The 18,774-nt window shown below is 31.9% G+C and overlaps 1 protein-coding gene across 1 annotated transcript; it reads left to right on the top strand.

The window, feature by feature from the left end:
* The first annotated feature begins 1,375 nt into the window (after positions 1 to 1,375).
* LOC144844858 (A disintegrin and metalloproteinase with thrombospondin motifs 3-like) lies at positions 1,376 to 18,581 on the top strand. Its single transcript, XM_078701953.1, has 14 exons — positions 1,376 to 1,555; positions 6,754 to 6,790; positions 8,611 to 8,966; positions 10,018 to 10,156; positions 12,928 to 13,100; positions 13,667 to 13,750; positions 14,043 to 14,190; positions 14,366 to 14,471; positions 14,629 to 14,772; positions 15,024 to 15,171; positions 15,499 to 15,609; positions 15,874 to 15,979; positions 16,142 to 16,292; positions 16,780 to 18,581. The coding sequence occupies exons 1-14, from the start codon at positions 1,508 to 1,510 to the stop codon at positions 16,964 to 16,966; spliced, it is 1,938 nt and encodes a 645-aa protein (XP_078558079.1). The 5' UTR covers positions 1,376 to 1,507; the 3' UTR covers positions 16,967 to 18,581.
* Positions 18,582 to 18,774: the final 193 nt, after the last annotated feature.

Raw genomic sequence — 18,774 nt, 5'->3', positions numbered from 1 at the left:
CGTACGTAAACATAAAATGAAACAGTATGTCATCAAAGATCAAATAAAGCTCTGTCTACACTATCAAACTAGATTGACCAAAAAAATGTGGTAGTGATATGACGTCATCGTGTCCATATATAGGCAATCGCATTCTTTTGTCACATATAGTTTGATATTGTAGACAGAGCTTAAGTTAAAGAATTACATGACATATGAGCTGTTGATACATAACGGTATGGTGAAATTGCAACATAAATACATAGAAAGAAAAGAAGTGAAGGAAAAGGAAAAAACAGATTGAATTAATAAGTTCTTTAACAAAGTAAAACACATATTTAGAACAATATAAATTTAGAAACTCCAAAACTGTATATGCCTATAAAACATTGTATTGTATGGCTTTCTTCATAAAGAATGTATTTTCTATACCAACACATTTTTTTGCGCCAATTTTTATAATAACTGTACACGCTACAAATAATAATTCATGTTTAGATTTGCGTATTAAAAAAAGGCAGTTATACGACGTTCCGCAACCTTTTTTGACCACGACCCCATGATCCTATTTTGGGAATTTTCGTGACCCAACATTGATCTTACAGAAACACTCCACACCCATCGGCATCATCTTTACAATGTTCTACATTTGTTCCTAATTTGCTGACATGTATTTGTGTTCTCAAAATTGAGGGCGCTAAGCATAACATTTACGAGATCGAATCCACACAAAAAAAATACTGACTGAACCAAGATTTAAGTGACCCAGTACTATTGTCATGTCCTCTCCCTACATCTGGTAATGTCGTGGAAGCGACCTCAATGATGTGGCAGAGACATTGTGTCGTTTCCAGGCGTCACTAGATGCATAGACTTGCTTGTGTGGTGGAACGGGGGACGTATAATTATGTGAACCCCACACAGCAGTAGCTCCATAGCTTTAACTTAATTCCACCACGACCAGCATTGGGTTCGAACCCATGACATCCGTGTTGTTAACACGACCCTGCTAAGTCGACTGAGCTAACCGGTCATCTTGGATATAAACAGGTTACTACCAGCTTTGACGGTCATGAATATATTTATGACGTAACGATGAATTACGTAATTATGAAGTACGTATAGATAGACTATTGTCATGTCAAGTCATGTACTGTGGCGTCACGGGTAATGCTCTGCGGAATACAATAAATAACACAAGTTGCTCTTAGGACGATTAAAGATTATTGCTCTTTCCTTGTTTTAGTCTATATTTTAGGTTTAGATATTGAGAAGGCCTAGGACCTTTACAGTATTTTATTTATTATTATGTATTCTCTCCTCATAGAGGTGGACTAATAACCATCAAGAAATGCCTAGGTCAAAATGACGTCACTATAAAATGGAATAGTCTACGTCTTAAAACCTACGGAAACGTAAGTAATTCCAACAGTCGACAGTCACCTTCAAGACTGCCTTGACATTGAATGTTAAAATCTTTGTTCCACGCCGATTGGGAGCAAGACGGTTTATCAGCTACTGGATAAAGATGGGAGATACTCATAAGGTTCTAGTGCTTCTGACTGTGTCTGTTCAGGTAAGGTATATTAGGTTAGCCTATGTATTTATGTAATGTGAAATGTTTAAGATGAGTAGGCCTACTTGGTGGAAATCACGAATAAAAAATGTAGGCCTAGTCTACGTTGTTTCTCAGATGTCACAATTCTAGGCGTTCAACAACTACAAAACTTTCTAAATAATCGTACTTTAATATATTGTCTATATCATGTGAGCACACAGTAATAATAAGACAGAAATATAATGTTGTGGCGCGCGTTGGGCTAGGTAATAGTATTGTTGCTGTGATGCCTACCAGTCAGTGTTTATTATTTATATGTTCTACGTATACATTTTTAATGGGTAGGCCTATACATTCATGAATTTATGCTTTATGTGTATATATTGAAAACAAGAAAACACAATGACCGTAGTTAGATTTCTACAAGTATAATATACTCTTAAGGATTATCCTACATCACCATGCCCAATTAGCAACCCAAATTTAACCTAGTCCTATCTCCCAACTAACCTCCTCCACCCACCTACGTTTGGTCACGAGAAATGTTTCTTTAGACATTGAATGCGTTTTAAGCACTGCACTATTGTTACTGCTGTGCACACTAAGCAATAATTAATTATACAGTATATAAAATTAATTATATTGGTTACCGTACTGTAGTTATTGCTTTACTTATGCACCTACTGGAATTTAAAATAAATATATAAACGCATAATGATATAAATGGATTTATATACAAATAAAACTGTAATCTGACCCTGCGTATAACGATTAAGGTAGCACAGACGCTCAAAATGAAAGTTTAACACCTCTGCCCAGGGACGTATTAATATTTAACCCTCGAGTAATCTATTTATGACTACTAGTTTTATATAATTTATATCACTCACTTATTTTAATAAACATTTCATTGCATAACTATACACGGCATATTCTAAGTTACATTCACATAATAAATGATGTTCATGTGATTGCACTTTTGCGTTGTTATTGTAGTATAGTCATAAAATACAGCTATCTTCTGTCGGAATATTTTCTGCCTCCTGGTTTGTCGTCAACCGAAAGTTATAAACAAACTATATTTTAAAGGCACAACTTAGCCTATATATACTGAGACTAACCATGGAGAAATAATTTTAGCTATAACATGCCATCTTTCCCAAAGATATACCTATAATTGTACCATTGCACTCATAAACATTATTAATGTGTAGGCCTATATCATCTCAACTATAACATAACAATATTTAGCGTGTTTTGCTTGATATTTCAATTTCCCGTTGATTATAATGACATAACCGACTAAAATACAGCAACCTCTAACTAGTTCAACCAAAGGATGTTTAAGGTTGGTTGCTATCACGATGAAAGTAATTTCTTTGCAATGGGTAATTGCTCATTTCCATAGATCCGAATAGGTTGATGATAAATGTGTTTTTTAAGAAGCAATTTCTCATAAAAAAATACTTGTTACATTTATTTCATAGCTCACAATACACCGAAAATACCGAAGAAATTAACCTATCTGAAAAAAATCATCTCAAATTAAAAACTGGCACCCAATTAAAATGATTTTCTTATTACTAATTAGCCGGATGAAAATTACAGTAGTGATCACATCGATATAGGTGAATTGTTATCATTATGTTATGTTATTAAAATGTATAATTGTATAGATTGATAACGTCGTTCTTTTTCTTTTCTAGGTAAAACTGTCATTCATTTAGCAGTTATATATCATAGTGTATTACGATGAATAGAAATAAAGTCACCAATAGCCAATTAAGTTGCTTAACTGCAATAATCTTACAAATACAAATTCATTTCCAATACACACACATCTTTAAACTAATTTGTATTCTGTCAAATTACACGCGAACTTGTACGTGGCAGTTCTGTAATGTAAATAACGTGTATAAAAATACCTGTCAAGCAGATTTTTAATTTATTTTTACATTTTTAGTAACTATTTCCAAGCAACAACATGCGTTACAGTTCAATAAAAAATGTTCCAATCTTTAAATTCACCATTGAAATACATACAGTAGCATGCAAAACCCGTAGTTTCATTTGACCACTTACGGTACAAATACAAATAAGTTGATAGCCTGTGTTTGATCTTAACCCTAAAATTGAAAACTGGTTCCATTAAAATTTGGTCTGTCAAGAAGATAATTAGGCCTATTTATATTGTAAGTATACACGAACATTTTATTATATAAATAATGTTCCCAATGCTTTCTCACTCATACGGTATTATTATTAATGGATTGTGTCAGCATCCCCAATGTATTATAGTGAACTTCCCGATTACAAATTAACGGAACCTTACAATATATAAATATATGGAATCGTGTTGTATTAGTTTAGTCATCACTCTGGGCACTCCACACAATGTAACGCTGTTTCCTTTTGATTTGATTCTAAATCAGATTCTCAACATTCCAATTTAATAAGAATATTCACTATGTTGACTTTCAATGAATCAATATCGATTCGTATCGGTTGTTATTGATAGATATAGATAAAATAAAATTGTTTATATTGTGACATTTATTCTAATCTATGATGAATTAATAAAGACATAGGTATATTATAATGCTATTGAGATGTGCACTGTAATGTTAAAGCAAGTATTTTCGTCACCCTCACTTCTGAGTCTTTGGTCACTTTAAACTATTTTGATGTTCAGGCCTATTTATGTGAATCTGAACTAATAATGATGCTAGATGTTCTAATATAGGTTTACTTAAATGTAAAACATTAGAATGGTCCACATGACAAACCATTAAATGATAGATGATTTAATAAGCTTGAATGTATTAAAACCTTAAACATCAATCGTGTGAACAGTTGCATGTTCCATAAAATTAGTTTTTAATGAACTTCCTGGTGTTATTCATTGCCAAGGTTTTCTTCTTTAAGCCACAAATAAGTTACATATAATCCCACAAACGTCCTTTAGGCCTATGTGAAAAAACTTTGATTCTCTATTAACAATTGCCTGAATTGATTTCGAACATACTGTCCAACTTAAGAAATGTATACAACATTATGTTTTAATGTGTATACTCTCACCAATATATATAATATTTTAAATTTATTCCATAACCTTATCTCATTTTTTACACACCCATCCTGTCACACTGTATTCAGATAGGCATATTACGAGTAGAATCATTAAGGCCGAGTTAAAAAATAATATTGGTAGTTTAAAGTAGGGGCCTATAAGGTATGTGTGCACTAATAACTCAATATTATGTTGATACATCACAGTTAATAGTAAAATTCCTAATACAAAAAAAATGGCCTTATGAATGTTACCACAGTTACCAAACATAACTCCACTGAACAATAACACAATTAGACCTAATAACAGATACTAAAAAATGGGATCGTGTCTAGAATGTTTTGTAAAAAAAACAACAAAATATCATAAAGTGGGTCTATGTACTTCTTATTTATCCGACAGTGACTCATAAGTTCGTCTGCAAATCAAGCCAAGAATGTACTCTGATAAACACACTTTGAAGTGATAACATTTCAAACGTCGTAAGATTGCTATCCACTTATAAACAAAATAATGAAGTACTAATATTTAAAAAAAAAATACATACATAAAGACACATAATATTTACATGAAAATTGAACGCAGAGCTCTTCAAATTGTATAAATATCTGGATACTATTGTAGAAAAATCCATTATTTCTAAAATATCTTCTCCGAGTGCAATCTTTAACAACAATAAGCCTAATAACATTTTTCCAATGTATTTTTTTGTATAATAGCTGTAGTGCTTTTTGATTTGCATCATAAGAGTGACATCCACTGTTGCATGATATTATCATTTTTGGATTGATAACAATGATCGTAAATTGTAGGCCTAGAACAGAATTTCCTTTCGGGCATTGTTTGAAATCGTTTCTAAATCTGGATTTATAAATATTATTAGATACAATTATTTTGTAAATTTTCACCTGTGTTTCTGTAAACATGTTACATTTGGTATTTTTTACTAGGGCTATCTGTAGAAAACTTTAAACCTAATTAATATATTAGTTTACGTATAAGAGTTATCCTTCCTTTAGGAATGCCAACATTACACGTTTCTACAATGTCTTCTATATAAGTTAAGACTGAAATAAGATAATAATTCAATGAATGTTGTACCGTCTGATATTCAAAGTCAATAAGGTAATGCATTTCGAATGGATGAATACTACCTCAACAAATTAGAGTTCAACGATTCCTGGTTAATCCAGTTTGTGTTTTCCTTGAAAATTGTGACATCCCTTATGGTTGTAAGCAAGGCTAAGGACAGTCAGCGTAAGACCCATGGGGGATGCGATTAACTCTCATCCTTATGGCACGAGATGTTTAGACAATTTCGAAGGAAATTGGAGGTGTGATATCATGTAGATGTCCGACACTTATTATCTTTTTCCACCCTAGGGCAATAGATGTTGGCCCCTGTAAATTATGTGATTACCCTAAGGGTGTGTATAGTATTACGTCGGTGAGGTAAATTACAGCATGGAGGGATGATTACAGTGTATACTTAGTATATTATCTTGATTATAAAGTAAGCTATACTAGTATATTGAATCAGAACTTAGAAAATAATGTAGATGGGGTAATCAGTTGAATCAGTTGCAAACATTTGGAAATGTATGGTTTTTTTTTCAAAAGTAAATTATTTAGTAACCGTAAGGCTGAAAATTAAATTAAACCTTAATTCATGGCTAAGTACAGATAATTTAAGTTGATGTACGATTTGATCACATTAACTGTTATTTATATGACATTCGCACTAATCACATCAAGCTGCCTTCTAATGAACTGTTGAATGTGACCTATATTTGAAGGGGTAAGAGCTTGTTATGTTTGTCGAGAAAGATAAATGATCGTCAACGCGACCAAAAACGTACGTAGCAAAGAAATCTATTCAACATGAAAAAAATGAAAGTCTGAGAGACAAATGAATTATTCTAATGTTTTCTGTCACTTATTTATAAAATGACAAAGCACAATTGGTCTATTGGTAATACCAGGTCTCAATTATACTTTTGTATAGTTTCTTTTTGTCTAAATTGGTATATTTATGAAACAGATTTGAATGATAACAGTTACCGTGCTGTCGCAAGTTAGCTTGTCCGTCACTCGCTTGACTGATAATTATTTGTGACTAAAACCATTTACTAATTTTGTATTTCAGATATTGCTAATATGTGCCAGTCCAGCAGAAACTGAGGGTAAGTTATGCATCAAGTGATTAAGTACTAAATTACATTAGAATTAAAATTTGTCCCAAAGTTATTTATGCTACATTGATTTATAATTTCTACATACTTATAAATATAAAATGTGTATTTAGTATTAATAAATACGGAAATGAAATGAAACACCCATGTTAGTATGATTAGATGTGGGTTACGCCGTCCTTACGGGTATTAGCAAAACAGTCATTCTGTCGCCTTATTACACGTGATCATTCCAATAAACCAATTTAAGCAAATTATTAATAATATCAGATTGACACTTTTCGATCTCAACTAGTTTAGGTTAGATATAAATATTTCCAAACGGAAATGTTTGTCTTTTCTTAAAACTAGTCGACGCCTCAGATAGTGCGTGGGTATATTCCTAGGCTTCCTAATTATAAGTTGATAGGCCTAACTCTTTTTGAACAACCAATATGACAAAGTTCGTGCGCACGTGTACCCCTTTCTTTCTTTGCACCTCTTTGGTGGTTGACTCTTATGTGAAAAATTAACATATCAAATCAACGAATGAAGAATGCTGTGCGTAATTCAGTATATAGTGATTATGACGAGAGTACTATTTAGTGTAAATTTATAAGGCATAATAACGATTACCACTGACCTGAAATTTTGAATTTTATCCAAGTGCCTCAAGGCAAAAATTGTCGCAAAGTTAAGGAAGAGCTTAAGTTTCCAGCAATTTAATTGGGGATACATTAAACAGTAAACGATTGAAGCGCTGCGGTTATAGTTTGCGATGCCTTTAATACCCACCTCTCCATAACAAACAAATTAGTTTTATTATATTCACACAACATAAAAATGTAATCAAATCCGATTAAATCTAAACAAAAATAATAAATATAATAAATGTACGGTATATCATGTTATGATACATTCACGCATAAATAAATAAATGAATGCACATTTGATAAACTAGTAAATTGTAAATAGTTCGATTCAGATCAGTTTACTGTATATGCAGCCGAGAGCTTAGCTTCTGAAACACAAAAGCAATATCAAGTCTGATTAAACCAGTCAGTTAAATAGTTAAAAGCTGAAAAAGGTTTCAACAACATCATAACATCTCTTGTTATATATCCGGTTTGAGGTTTGGCATTTGTTTCCAATATTATTGAAAACAAATACCAAAGAAGAATATTCTACCTAACTAAGGATATTAAACCTAGTTTATGAAGAAAATCTTCCTTACAAAATATGTTAAATGGCAGACTGTCTTCCTCGGAAATCTAAGACATCAAACTTCGTTAGCGCTGGCTTTGATATCACAACTTGAACTGACGAGTTCTTAATTATTAATAATTAGTTATAATTATTTATTGAGTCAAGTTTTCCGAAGTACACAGAAATAGTTTAGTGTGATAATAATGATGAGTCAAATCCTTTATAATGATTATACATTTAGATTTCGTAGCCTGTTTATGTTTAAAGTTCTCCTGCTCAATATAATACCAGGGGTGCAGGTTGTATTTTAGCAACATATTAGCTTGAATATGAGTGCGGTTATAGTTTGTTTAATGAGGTTATGTAAAAAGAAAATGCATAACCTCAGCTCGCATAGTTAGGCCTACTGATAATTACATATTTGTTATAAATAGGCCTAATTTACCGTATTCTTTATTGGAATTTGGAACATCAAAGTAGGCCTAATTATTACTTTGATGTTCCAAATTCCAATGCAGAATACGGTAAGTTATGTAAATAAAATATAATACATTACGTGATACTCTCTCTTTGGAACAGAACAGATATTTGTATTAAAATATTTTGCGTATAAACATATCTTACAGAGAGTGTAACAATGGTTCGGCCGTTTGTCTCAAACTCAGAGGGTGAATTTGTATCCTTCGAATTATTTAATGAAGAAGATGAGATCAGAAAAGATTATAATCGTGTACGACGAAGTAACGAGGCTGGTTCAACCAATGACCCAAATAGGTACTTTGGTATGAATTTTTACGGTGTCATCCTGATCCTAAACCTCACCCGTAATGAACATTTACTTGGCCCAGGCTTTTCAGTAGAAACAGCAACTGAGGACGGAATAGTAGACGTCAGAGCATCACATGAGAAACAATGTTTCTTTGTTGGCAGCATTGTCGATGATGAATTCTCAGAAGTAGCCATAAGTATTTGTGATGGAATGGTGAGTGTCAACCATTTATTACTTTTAATATACAAATAATAGTAATAATTAGGTGAACGATCTATATCCTGTTATTCAGGATAAATACATCAAACTTTTAGGTTTTATGTATTTATCCTGAATAAAATGAATTTAAAATGGTAAAATATATTAAGGAAGAGAAAATACAAAATGAACAAGACATATTGCAGAGACTTCCAATTGGACTCCTGACAAATTAGCTTTTGACTTTACGGAAAGTTAAAAGAGTTGGCAGACCAAAAACTAAATCTGGATATGAAACATAAACAAAAAACTAACAGAAGCAAAATACATCCATCGAAAAATTAATGAAAGACCATTGTATGGCTTTTTGTACAACTCGACTCAAAGAGAGTCATAGAAATAAAAAATAATACAATATATCCTTATATCCTCAAATACTGTATATTTGAATAAAGACATTATTTAGTAGCAGTCTTTAAACTTAATGCCAATGATATTAGTTTGTTGAACTTGAAACGTAATGCTCTGATTTAATGATTATGAGCAATGATGACGAGAGTTTTATGATATAGTTATTAAGTAAAACTGTCTGAAAGAGAAAATTAGTGAATATTATTACTGTATGACTTTTCGTAAACTATTTGTGATTCAAATTCCCTATAGCAATATAACGTGCGTGATAACTAATAATTACGCACTTTATCATCTCAGTAGAATATTATATTAGGATTGGTCACTATATTATACAGCTGATGATCGTCTTATCAGTATTAACAAGCCAACCCAAAGGAAGCGAGTCGTTTTATTGCAAACATGGTTCAATTTGACATTGATTACTTGAATGTAAATACAGTACAGTGCAACTTAACTACAACTATTACGATATACACATAATAAAATGATTGTGTGGTTCTTATTATATTATAATTGACATTGAAAAAAAAATTGATAGTTTCCGTTGAAAATGTTTATTCAATTAAACGGTACTTTCCATGCGGACAGTGCTTTAAAGAATTTTGATCTAACATTTAAAATTATACCATATTGAATATTTGTTGTATTGCAGAATGGTGTATTCAAATATCAAGGAGGGGAATACATAATTGAACCTATAATAAAAGATAGAGAAAATACAGACGCTGGAATGCTTCACAAAATTACACACTTTAATCAAGATACCAATACTATATTAGACTTTAGAAATGGTGAGTCGTTTTTTAATTTCATGTAATTATCAAATTTAAAGTATATAATAAAATCCTCATATGTTTTATAAATCAATGGTCCTTAGCGTGATATCTTTCTGCTATGCCATCCTAGGTAGTAGCATTAATGCAAAAGATAGAGGAAGGATATTTAGAATTGTGCGTAAATAAAGTAGAATGTTAAACGTTCCTGTAAATGATCTTGAATTTAAGTTTGATCATTCTGTTTTAACGCTGGTCAAACGTATTATGTACAATCACAGCCATCCGCTGTTTGCAGAGTACAACCTACGGCGTTCTGACTGTCGTTTGTGTTGTATCCTATCTAGAACTACTAGGTATCATAATTCGTTTATTCCCAGCTCAATTATAACATATAACAAGGTGTGCAATAGATATTTTTTTGTGTTTTGTAGTATGTCATAATAATAATAAAAGTTTTTGAATTTGAATTTGAATTTTTTTAAATTTAATTATTATTGTTCCTTTTGGATTGCGCAGTTGTGCGGTTATAGTCGGATTGTTTTCGAGGAAATGTATTTGAAAGTCTGCTATTAACCAGCTTTTGTGTATTCCCAGTTTAAAACTTAATTATTGCTGTCAGTGTGTGACCACTTTGATCCTGTACATTTATGACTGATGATGGTGATTCAAGAAATGTTATTGGTCCATGGAAATGGAAATTCGTTTTGCTTGGTATAATTAAAACAATAAAACAACAAAGAAATTGCAATTATTAAAATAGATTAAAATGCACAAAGTATTGAAGGGACTTCTGGATTCATAATATAACATAAACCGAATATAATAAATATTATTATTATTACGTAAACGTTTACCTAACAATTTATTTTACTCTATCTTATGCCACGTTCTGTGAACTGAGTAGAATAGCAATAACTATTTCCATCACCGTTGTCACCAGTGGCCATAACCAAAAAGTTGGCTTCTTAGATAATTCACTTTCATGGCCTAATTTTGTTTGGCACTTTGTTTTAAAGATTATTTTAATTCATAGCATCGTTGGAAGCAATTTGCTGTAGTCTTGTCTGTCAACAGTATCATACGACTGTTTTCTGAATACTTGATAAACAAACAGAAGTCAGTATTCCTCCCTGCCATGTCACTCATAATATTCTTAACTGTGATGATCTTGAGAATTAACGACTGTCATGAATGATTTTGGATAAATTGTATTGCAATGAAATATTGACAAGACTTAACTGTTTTCGTATTTCCCTCAAAGGTTTTTCTTTAAAGAACATTTACACCACATCACATTGTTCTTTAATATTATTATTCCTACATGAAATGTTCATCAGGATAGTGATCTTCTAAGCATGGCTAAATATTAAGAAAATGATGTAGGATATAACGTGACGCTAAGAATGTTTAAACGGATTTTGGTTGGCGAGTTGATGTTATAACGGTAATTGCCAACTACAGATCAAAGTGAGTTAAAATTAGACGGCGGAGAAATTACTTTAGACCTGCTATGTATTTTAGCAGGTGTATTTCCCATCCTATTAAAATTTTGAAACTGGTACGGAAGTCTTACTTTATCTGTTATCCTACATTCGATGTAAATAAATGGACAGTGTGTTTCTACTTCCCATCGCGGTTGAATTTGTTTTTGTTAAGTTAATGGAATCTGGAAACACTTAAGTGAGATACAGAGTGATATGAAAAACGTATGGGAAGTATATGCCGGTCAATTTCAATTCAATGTGAAGATCAAGGGATGAACATTTGCACCTGTGCCTAGTTGAACTGCTATTTAGATTTACTTAATACAGTCGCATATCGGTTGGTTGTCGCATTTCTCCATTTAGTATTATTTCATGAAATATCATTGATATATAATGTAATTAAACTATAAAGATAAAATCAATGGGTGTCTCAATCTTAAGGATAGGGTGCTGCTGTGAACGCCCCTTTTGAATGTAAATTCTGGCGACGTCCATGCTAAGCAAGTACCGTACTTAAGCTCAGAGTTATCGGATATTTAATTCGTTAATATTTTGTTAATGTTTTCCACAATGTGATGTGTGTCTATGTTGGTGGCTGATTCAAATAGCTGATTTCAAATGTCTAAGTCAATCTAAATCTCCAGCTTACCTAAGAATCAATGCATTATGTGGTCTAACATAAATATAATTGAAACAGGAGGACAACACTTACCTGTTCTGCATTGGAGTGTTTTTTTATGAGAATATAAGGAAGGAAGTCGTTAAAGTGATCTTATTTCTATTTCGTATAAATTCTAGGAAGGGTAGTGGGGTGATATTATATTTAATTGCTTATTAAATAATATTGTACAATAAACTCTTTATAATCAGTCTTGAATCGTAATACAAAAATAAAAGCAGTGGGTTGGAATTCAACAATTTATGCACGACACATTCAAATAATGATGGGAATACAAATCTAATGGATAATCATGTACAACATTTTTTTTTAAATAAAAAAAATTAAATTAAATTACATAAACAGTATTTTCATTTCAATCATTATCATCAGCTGTTGTCAGTCCACTGCTGGACGAAAGCCTCAGCATGTTTCCGCCATAGTGTACGATCTCTAGCTGCTCACTGCCACTGCACTGTACCCCAATACTTGTCTATTTCATCTCGCCATCTCACTCTTTGTCTTCCTCTATTTCTGCTCCCATCCATCGGTCTCCATGATGTCATTAGTCCATCTATTGTCTGTTCTCCTACTGATATGTCCAGCCCACTTCCACTTACTTAATTTACTTATCATTTCAATAGATACACCAGATCCAAAAAATAAAAACAAAAGAGCAGATAATAATTTGAAAAGAAGACAAAAACGAGGAGCTAGCAAGTACTACGCAGAAGTCATCGTTAATGTTGACTACTCAATGCAAGAATTCCATCGAACACGTGATCTGAAGGAATATGTATTAACACTCATAAATATTGTAAGTAATATAATGGATGTGAAATTGTGACTATAGAATACCATAGATGAAAGCTTCTCGAATATGGCATCTAATATTTTTATAGTTATATTTGAAGTTGAAGGATTATTATTCTTTTACTGTACTTTTATTAACAAAAACTCGGTTTCCATTTTAACTTAATATTTGTTTAAAGATTTAAATCGAACAATAACAAATAATTATTTTTATTAACAAAATTGTAACCCTAAAATGTAACTAGGTTTCCATTTTAACTTAATATTTTTTTAAAGATTTAAATCAAACTATAAAACATAATTCTAAAAGAACATTTAATGACACCTGATATGTTACATATATTAAATGATTTACGGTTTCCCCAATTATATAGAAATGTGCAAGTTATATATCACTGAAATCTAATATATCATAATAATAAGTGCAATATTTTTTTTAAAGGATATATCATATTACAATTAAAATCTCACTTGTGTTCAATTATAAATGAGATGATTGATATTTTATCCAAATCACTAATGGTACTCGTTGTACTTAATTTGTCACAAAAACATATAATCTTACAACAGGTAGACCAGACATTCCATCACCAAAGTCTTGGAACAGAAATCAATTTCATCGTTACTAAATTGGTTAAAGTTGGCCAATCAGTGGTAAGACTAGTTTTCTTTTACTTACGTCACCGTTTACATTTTGTACTAGTTTTAGTTTAGTACTGCCTTTTTAACTGTGGTATAATATTGCATGACATTAACTCAAATAATGTGAGAAAGTACGAAAAGTGCACATGACACCAACATTCATGAGTACAAGTGTCTGTGTATTCGAGTAACACAGTGCAGACAAATACATGTATAAATAAATGTATTAAATAAATACATTTATTGCATTATTATTGTTATAATTATTAAGATAAGATTTTTGTTTTACCATTTTAATTTATAGTCGTCAAAAATGATTTCTCCGGACAGTATGGAAAAGAGTTTGGCCAAAGCTTGCGCTTGGTCTAGTCGAAATACATATCAAGAAAACGGAATCGGCAAAAAAGCAGATATAAACATATATCTAACCAGACTAACAACAAAACGAGCTGGTAAGAAACATTCATAGTCAGCGTGTAACAACAGTTAACAACAACAGTTCACAACAACAACAATAACAGTTTTACAAAAAAATACACAAAAATTGAAAGTTAAAACTATAATCGTATACTATAATCACATTTTGAATTCCTTGTGCATTATTGATTCCGAACTTTTCTTAATTAGGATATGCTCTCGTCGGTACAATATGTGGAGATCGACAGAGTTGTATTATTGGCAAAGATTCAGGGCTTCGGTCAGCGTTGGTTTTGGCTCATGAAATTGGCCATTTGTAAGTAAACAAGATACCTATCATTTTTTATATAACAAATAAACTTTTTCATTAAATTAACTTTTAGTGGCATAATAATTCCAATATTCGACTTGAAGTGACTAACGTTACAGTATAAAATTGCTTTTCCATTGGTCATTTACGATCGTTCTTTTAGACTTGGATTTGAACATGACAATGCAAAGTCTGGATGTCAGAGTGCGGCGGCCAAGGGATCATTGATGGCAGACAAGATTACATCACAACTTGCTGGTTTCTTTTGGTCAACATGTAGTGCAAGACTTCTCGAGAAGAACATCTCGTATGTAAATCTTTCTTTATATATACCGCGAAAAGTCAAGGTTCTATCAACTCTTACCCTCGAATTAGTACGGTGGATGTATGGCATAGACCAATGTAGCATTTTTAGCAATTTAATTAAATGACTGTCTCCGAAGATACAGTTAGGCCTGAAACTGAGAGCAACAATGAAATTAATAAATTGAATATAAACTATTCAATATTTATCGTTCTAAATTCTTCTTATACAATGCTGTCGTTTTGATGTTTCAGAAGTTACAAGTGTCTTCATGACAACCCGTTCGTTGGTGGATTGAGACAGGATAGCCTACCAGGAATCAAGTTTACACTCGATGACCAGTGTTACTTTATGCACGGTGGAGATTTTGCACACTGTCCATGGGCAAATAAGGCGTTCAATGTACGTATGTTTAACATTATTTAAGTTATCAGTTTTGATCGAGGCCAATATGTTACCACTAGCCACCTCCATTTCATGTTTTAAATTAGCTAAGGTCAATATAGCGAAGAGACGAAATCCTAAGAAAATCATAATAAAAATGTTTGACAAAAATGGAATATTCATTCAATTTATTATCTAATTTTTTATTTCCAATATAATTTAATAATTAGTCTTTATAAAATCTCAGCTAAGAAGTCTTGCAACTTCACGTTCTCATGTTCTCATACTGATATCTTCAGGACAGACGGATTGATTTGAATTACCCAAGATTCTTTTATATTACAGAAAGATCCATGTGAGTTACTACTGTGTAGTTCAAAAGGCAATCGTAACTACTGTCTGCACGATATTGCACAGACCCCTCCATTGGAAGGAACAGAGTGTGGGGAAAATATGGTATGAACAACAAACTTTTTACCTTTTTTAGTTTCTTTCAGTACCGTATCGTATACCGGATCGTCTTTTCTTATAATTTACAATAATGACGGTAATTAATTACACACATTTCAAGAAAATTATCTGTAATACTGTACTTAGAATACCATCTTGTCTTTTTAATTGTTACAACCCATAAAATCAGAGTATTATCAATAGAAAAATATCTTTTATGATTTGCGTAGTGGGCTTTCTAAATATATCATGTCGCGTGTTAATTTTTAGTGGTGTCGAAGAGGTCAGTGTATACCAAAAACACCTTTAACGGAAAAGAAGAAGTTTTCTTGGGAACCAAAGGGATGGACAGAATGTTCAAAATCTTGCGGAAAAGGTATGATATGATAAAATATTAATGAAAAATAATCATGTAAAAATGTACCATTATTATTATTGTCAAGTCTCAGCATTAACGTTATCTTGCTAATTAAATCGGAAGCATTATCAATACTATGCAATCCCAATTATAAGAATTATGAACAAATTTGATTACTAGGTTGGAGCTACAAAAGATTCCAATGCCGACGACTTGGAGATGATAAGATCGTTAACAATAAAGCCTGTAAGAAGGGAAACTATAATCAACAATCAGTAAAGAAAGAGTGTAATATCAAAGCGTGCACCGAAGAAAAGAAAAATAAACCAACGTAAGTTCACTCACTCTATTCGGAGCTGACGGACTTGTGGCTCTCCACATTATTATCATCCATGTACTCCATTTCCCCAGTGTTTTGAAACTAGCGTCTCTTCGTTAGGCCTAGTCTACCTAGTCTACGTGCTCTCTGTCTAGAATATCAAAGAACGATCCGTGTAAGAAATAGTTTTCTCTACAAATTAACAGTTGCAACAGAGTATCCTTTACAAACTGATTTAATGCGTAAACTAGTACTGTAGTTATTTTCAGAAGTTGAATCAGCATTTTAATTTTAAATGAAAATATAATTTCAGCTTCTTAATAGAACCATTGTGTTTCTTTTCATAAACACACATTTCGGTTATAAGCAGCTGTGATCAACACGGTTATTGATATATAAAAGCAAATACTATTCATATGCTATTCAATAAACATAAATATAATAGTATCATTGTATAAATTAAACATAACATAATAAATATTGATTTTTGTCTTATCAGGTATGCTTGGAAATTGTCAAAATGGAGCCAATGCAGTGCAACATGTGGAGACAATGGAAAGCAAACGAGAAAAAGCAAATGTATCCGAACAGTGAATGGAACCACCAAGTCAGTAAATGTTAAGAAATGTAAAAAAAATACCAAACCCAAAACAAAAAGAAACTGTAACCGCACCTCATGTGCTTAAATGATTGTAAACAATGCTTATTTTTGCATCATTTGTGTATTTTAGATAGTTTTGTAACTGTTTTAAACTGGTTTCTTGTTTAACATAATGTCCTAGGTCAATTCATTCGTGTGAATCGAAAGCGTTCATAATGCGCATGCGTATTGTAGTATTCATCTAATGCGATAACAATCAACGTGTTATCTCTTTACTTTGCCTAAAACTTGTATTGTCAATTTTATGAAATGTTTTAGACATTGTGCCGTTACCATACTCGGATATTATTTTAACCTGATTTGTGTTTCTTTGCTGTTTCAAAACACATACCTGGACTTAGGCCTACCATTGCCTTGTCTGTTGTTGTAGCACTGCATAATCAATGTTTTCGATATTGTATTATTACAATCAATACAAAAAGAAATATAATATATAATGCTGTGTGCATTACACAAAGAAGAACTTAGGTGGCCGAAATCGTAGTATTAATATTATTCAATTCATTTAATGCATTGTCATTGTTTAAAAGTTTTTTTGTAAGCTTATTCAAATGTATGCTAGTTAAGTCTTCACTTTTAGCCAATAGAATTGCAATTATCTGATTCATGTTTTCGTAGCTAACTGTATTTCAAATTATTGCAAGGAATGTTCTCATGACATGGACAGGAAATAAAGTCAGCGAAAACAGAGTATAGATCAATATCCGAACTCACTGAGGGCATTAGCGTCGAACATGTTGATGCAGTGCCAATTTGTTACTTCTCAAACAATGTACAACTAAGCAGTATTTTCTATGTAAAGATGATATGACTAAACTTTGACTTCAAGAAAACGTATCGAGGCTTTCAAAAATCCCCACGACTACGTGACTGATAAGTCATTAAAAAAAATCTGAATTACAACATTCACTCCTGTGGTGTACGAATTGTCGGAATTGTTTAAAACTCGTGCGATGATCTGTAAAAAATACTACAGGTAACCTACTTCAAAATAAAACTACTGAGGAATGGATCATGATGAACGTTAATTAATCAACACATGTATATTTTAAACATTATTATCTTATTACCAATGTTAAAATACTTTTTTAATAATACTCATAAGTGTAAAGAATATAGGCCCACGCAGTATTATACAATCGGGACATTGTGATGTGTGTGGCCAAATTGAAATTGAGGTATTTACAGAAGCTATCACACCAATGAGGTTTCATTACGCTCTTTCCATATTGCTACCAAAGCAAATAAAAAATAGTGTTTCAAAACTTTGCTAATGATTGGTACCTTATTTGAGAACCTACATCTCATTGTTAAAACGTCATTATTATTGCTACTGTAATGTCGGTTACTTTCTGTGTAGCTGTTGCGGTAAACAGTTTATAACCAAATCCATAGGGACATAATAGTAGACTAATAATCTAGACAATATCAACATTAGTTAATGTAATTGTTTTCGATGACGTCGTATGTGACTGTGATTCTATAGTCTTATCTATGACCTATAATTTAGATTTAATTTGAGTATTGTAAAGATTTTCTGTAAATGGAATCATTAACCTTTCCTTTGATAATAATCAGTATTATATATTACAATGCTATAGTGCTTATGTAAAATAAACTCATCATTTATTTTTACATAATATTGTGTTCGGCTTTTGTTTGTGGAAAAATCAATGTATATAATTATAGATAATCACATCATCATTGTCTTTATAAATTCGTCATTTTCAAATACAATATAATTTTATTATTAACCATCTGACATTTTATGCACGGACTTGTTTACCTGACGATGTGTTCACCTGCGGCATGCCAGTTGCATTCTTGCCGAGC

Source organism: Antedon bifida, chromosome 6 (genome assembly GCF_963402885.1).
Source record: "Antedon bifida chromosome 6, ecAntBifi1.1, whole genome shotgun sequence".
Classification (NCBI taxonomy): domain Eukaryota; kingdom Metazoa; phylum Echinodermata; class Crinoidea; order Comatulida; family Antedonidae; genus Antedon; species Antedon bifida.
The sequence above is the reverse complement of the archived record's forward strand: the minus strand, read 5'-3'. Positions and strand labels throughout refer to the sequence as shown.

What these genes read in the sequence shown, in the direction of transcription:
- LOC144844858 (XM_078701953.1), top strand. Translation starts at nt 1,508, where the DNA reads ATGGGAGATACTCATAAGGTTCTAGTGCTTCTGACTGTGTCTGTTCAG. An exon ending in TAAGTATTTGTGATGGAATG is followed by an intron (nt 8,967 to 10,017) that starts GTGAGTGTCAAC and finishes GTTGTATTGCAG; the next exon opens with AATGGTGTATTCAAATATCA. An exon ending in CTTCTCGAGAAGAACATCTC is followed by an intron (nt 14,773 to 15,023) that starts GTATGTAAATCT and finishes TTGATGTTTCAG; the next exon opens with AAGTTACAAGTGTCTTCATG.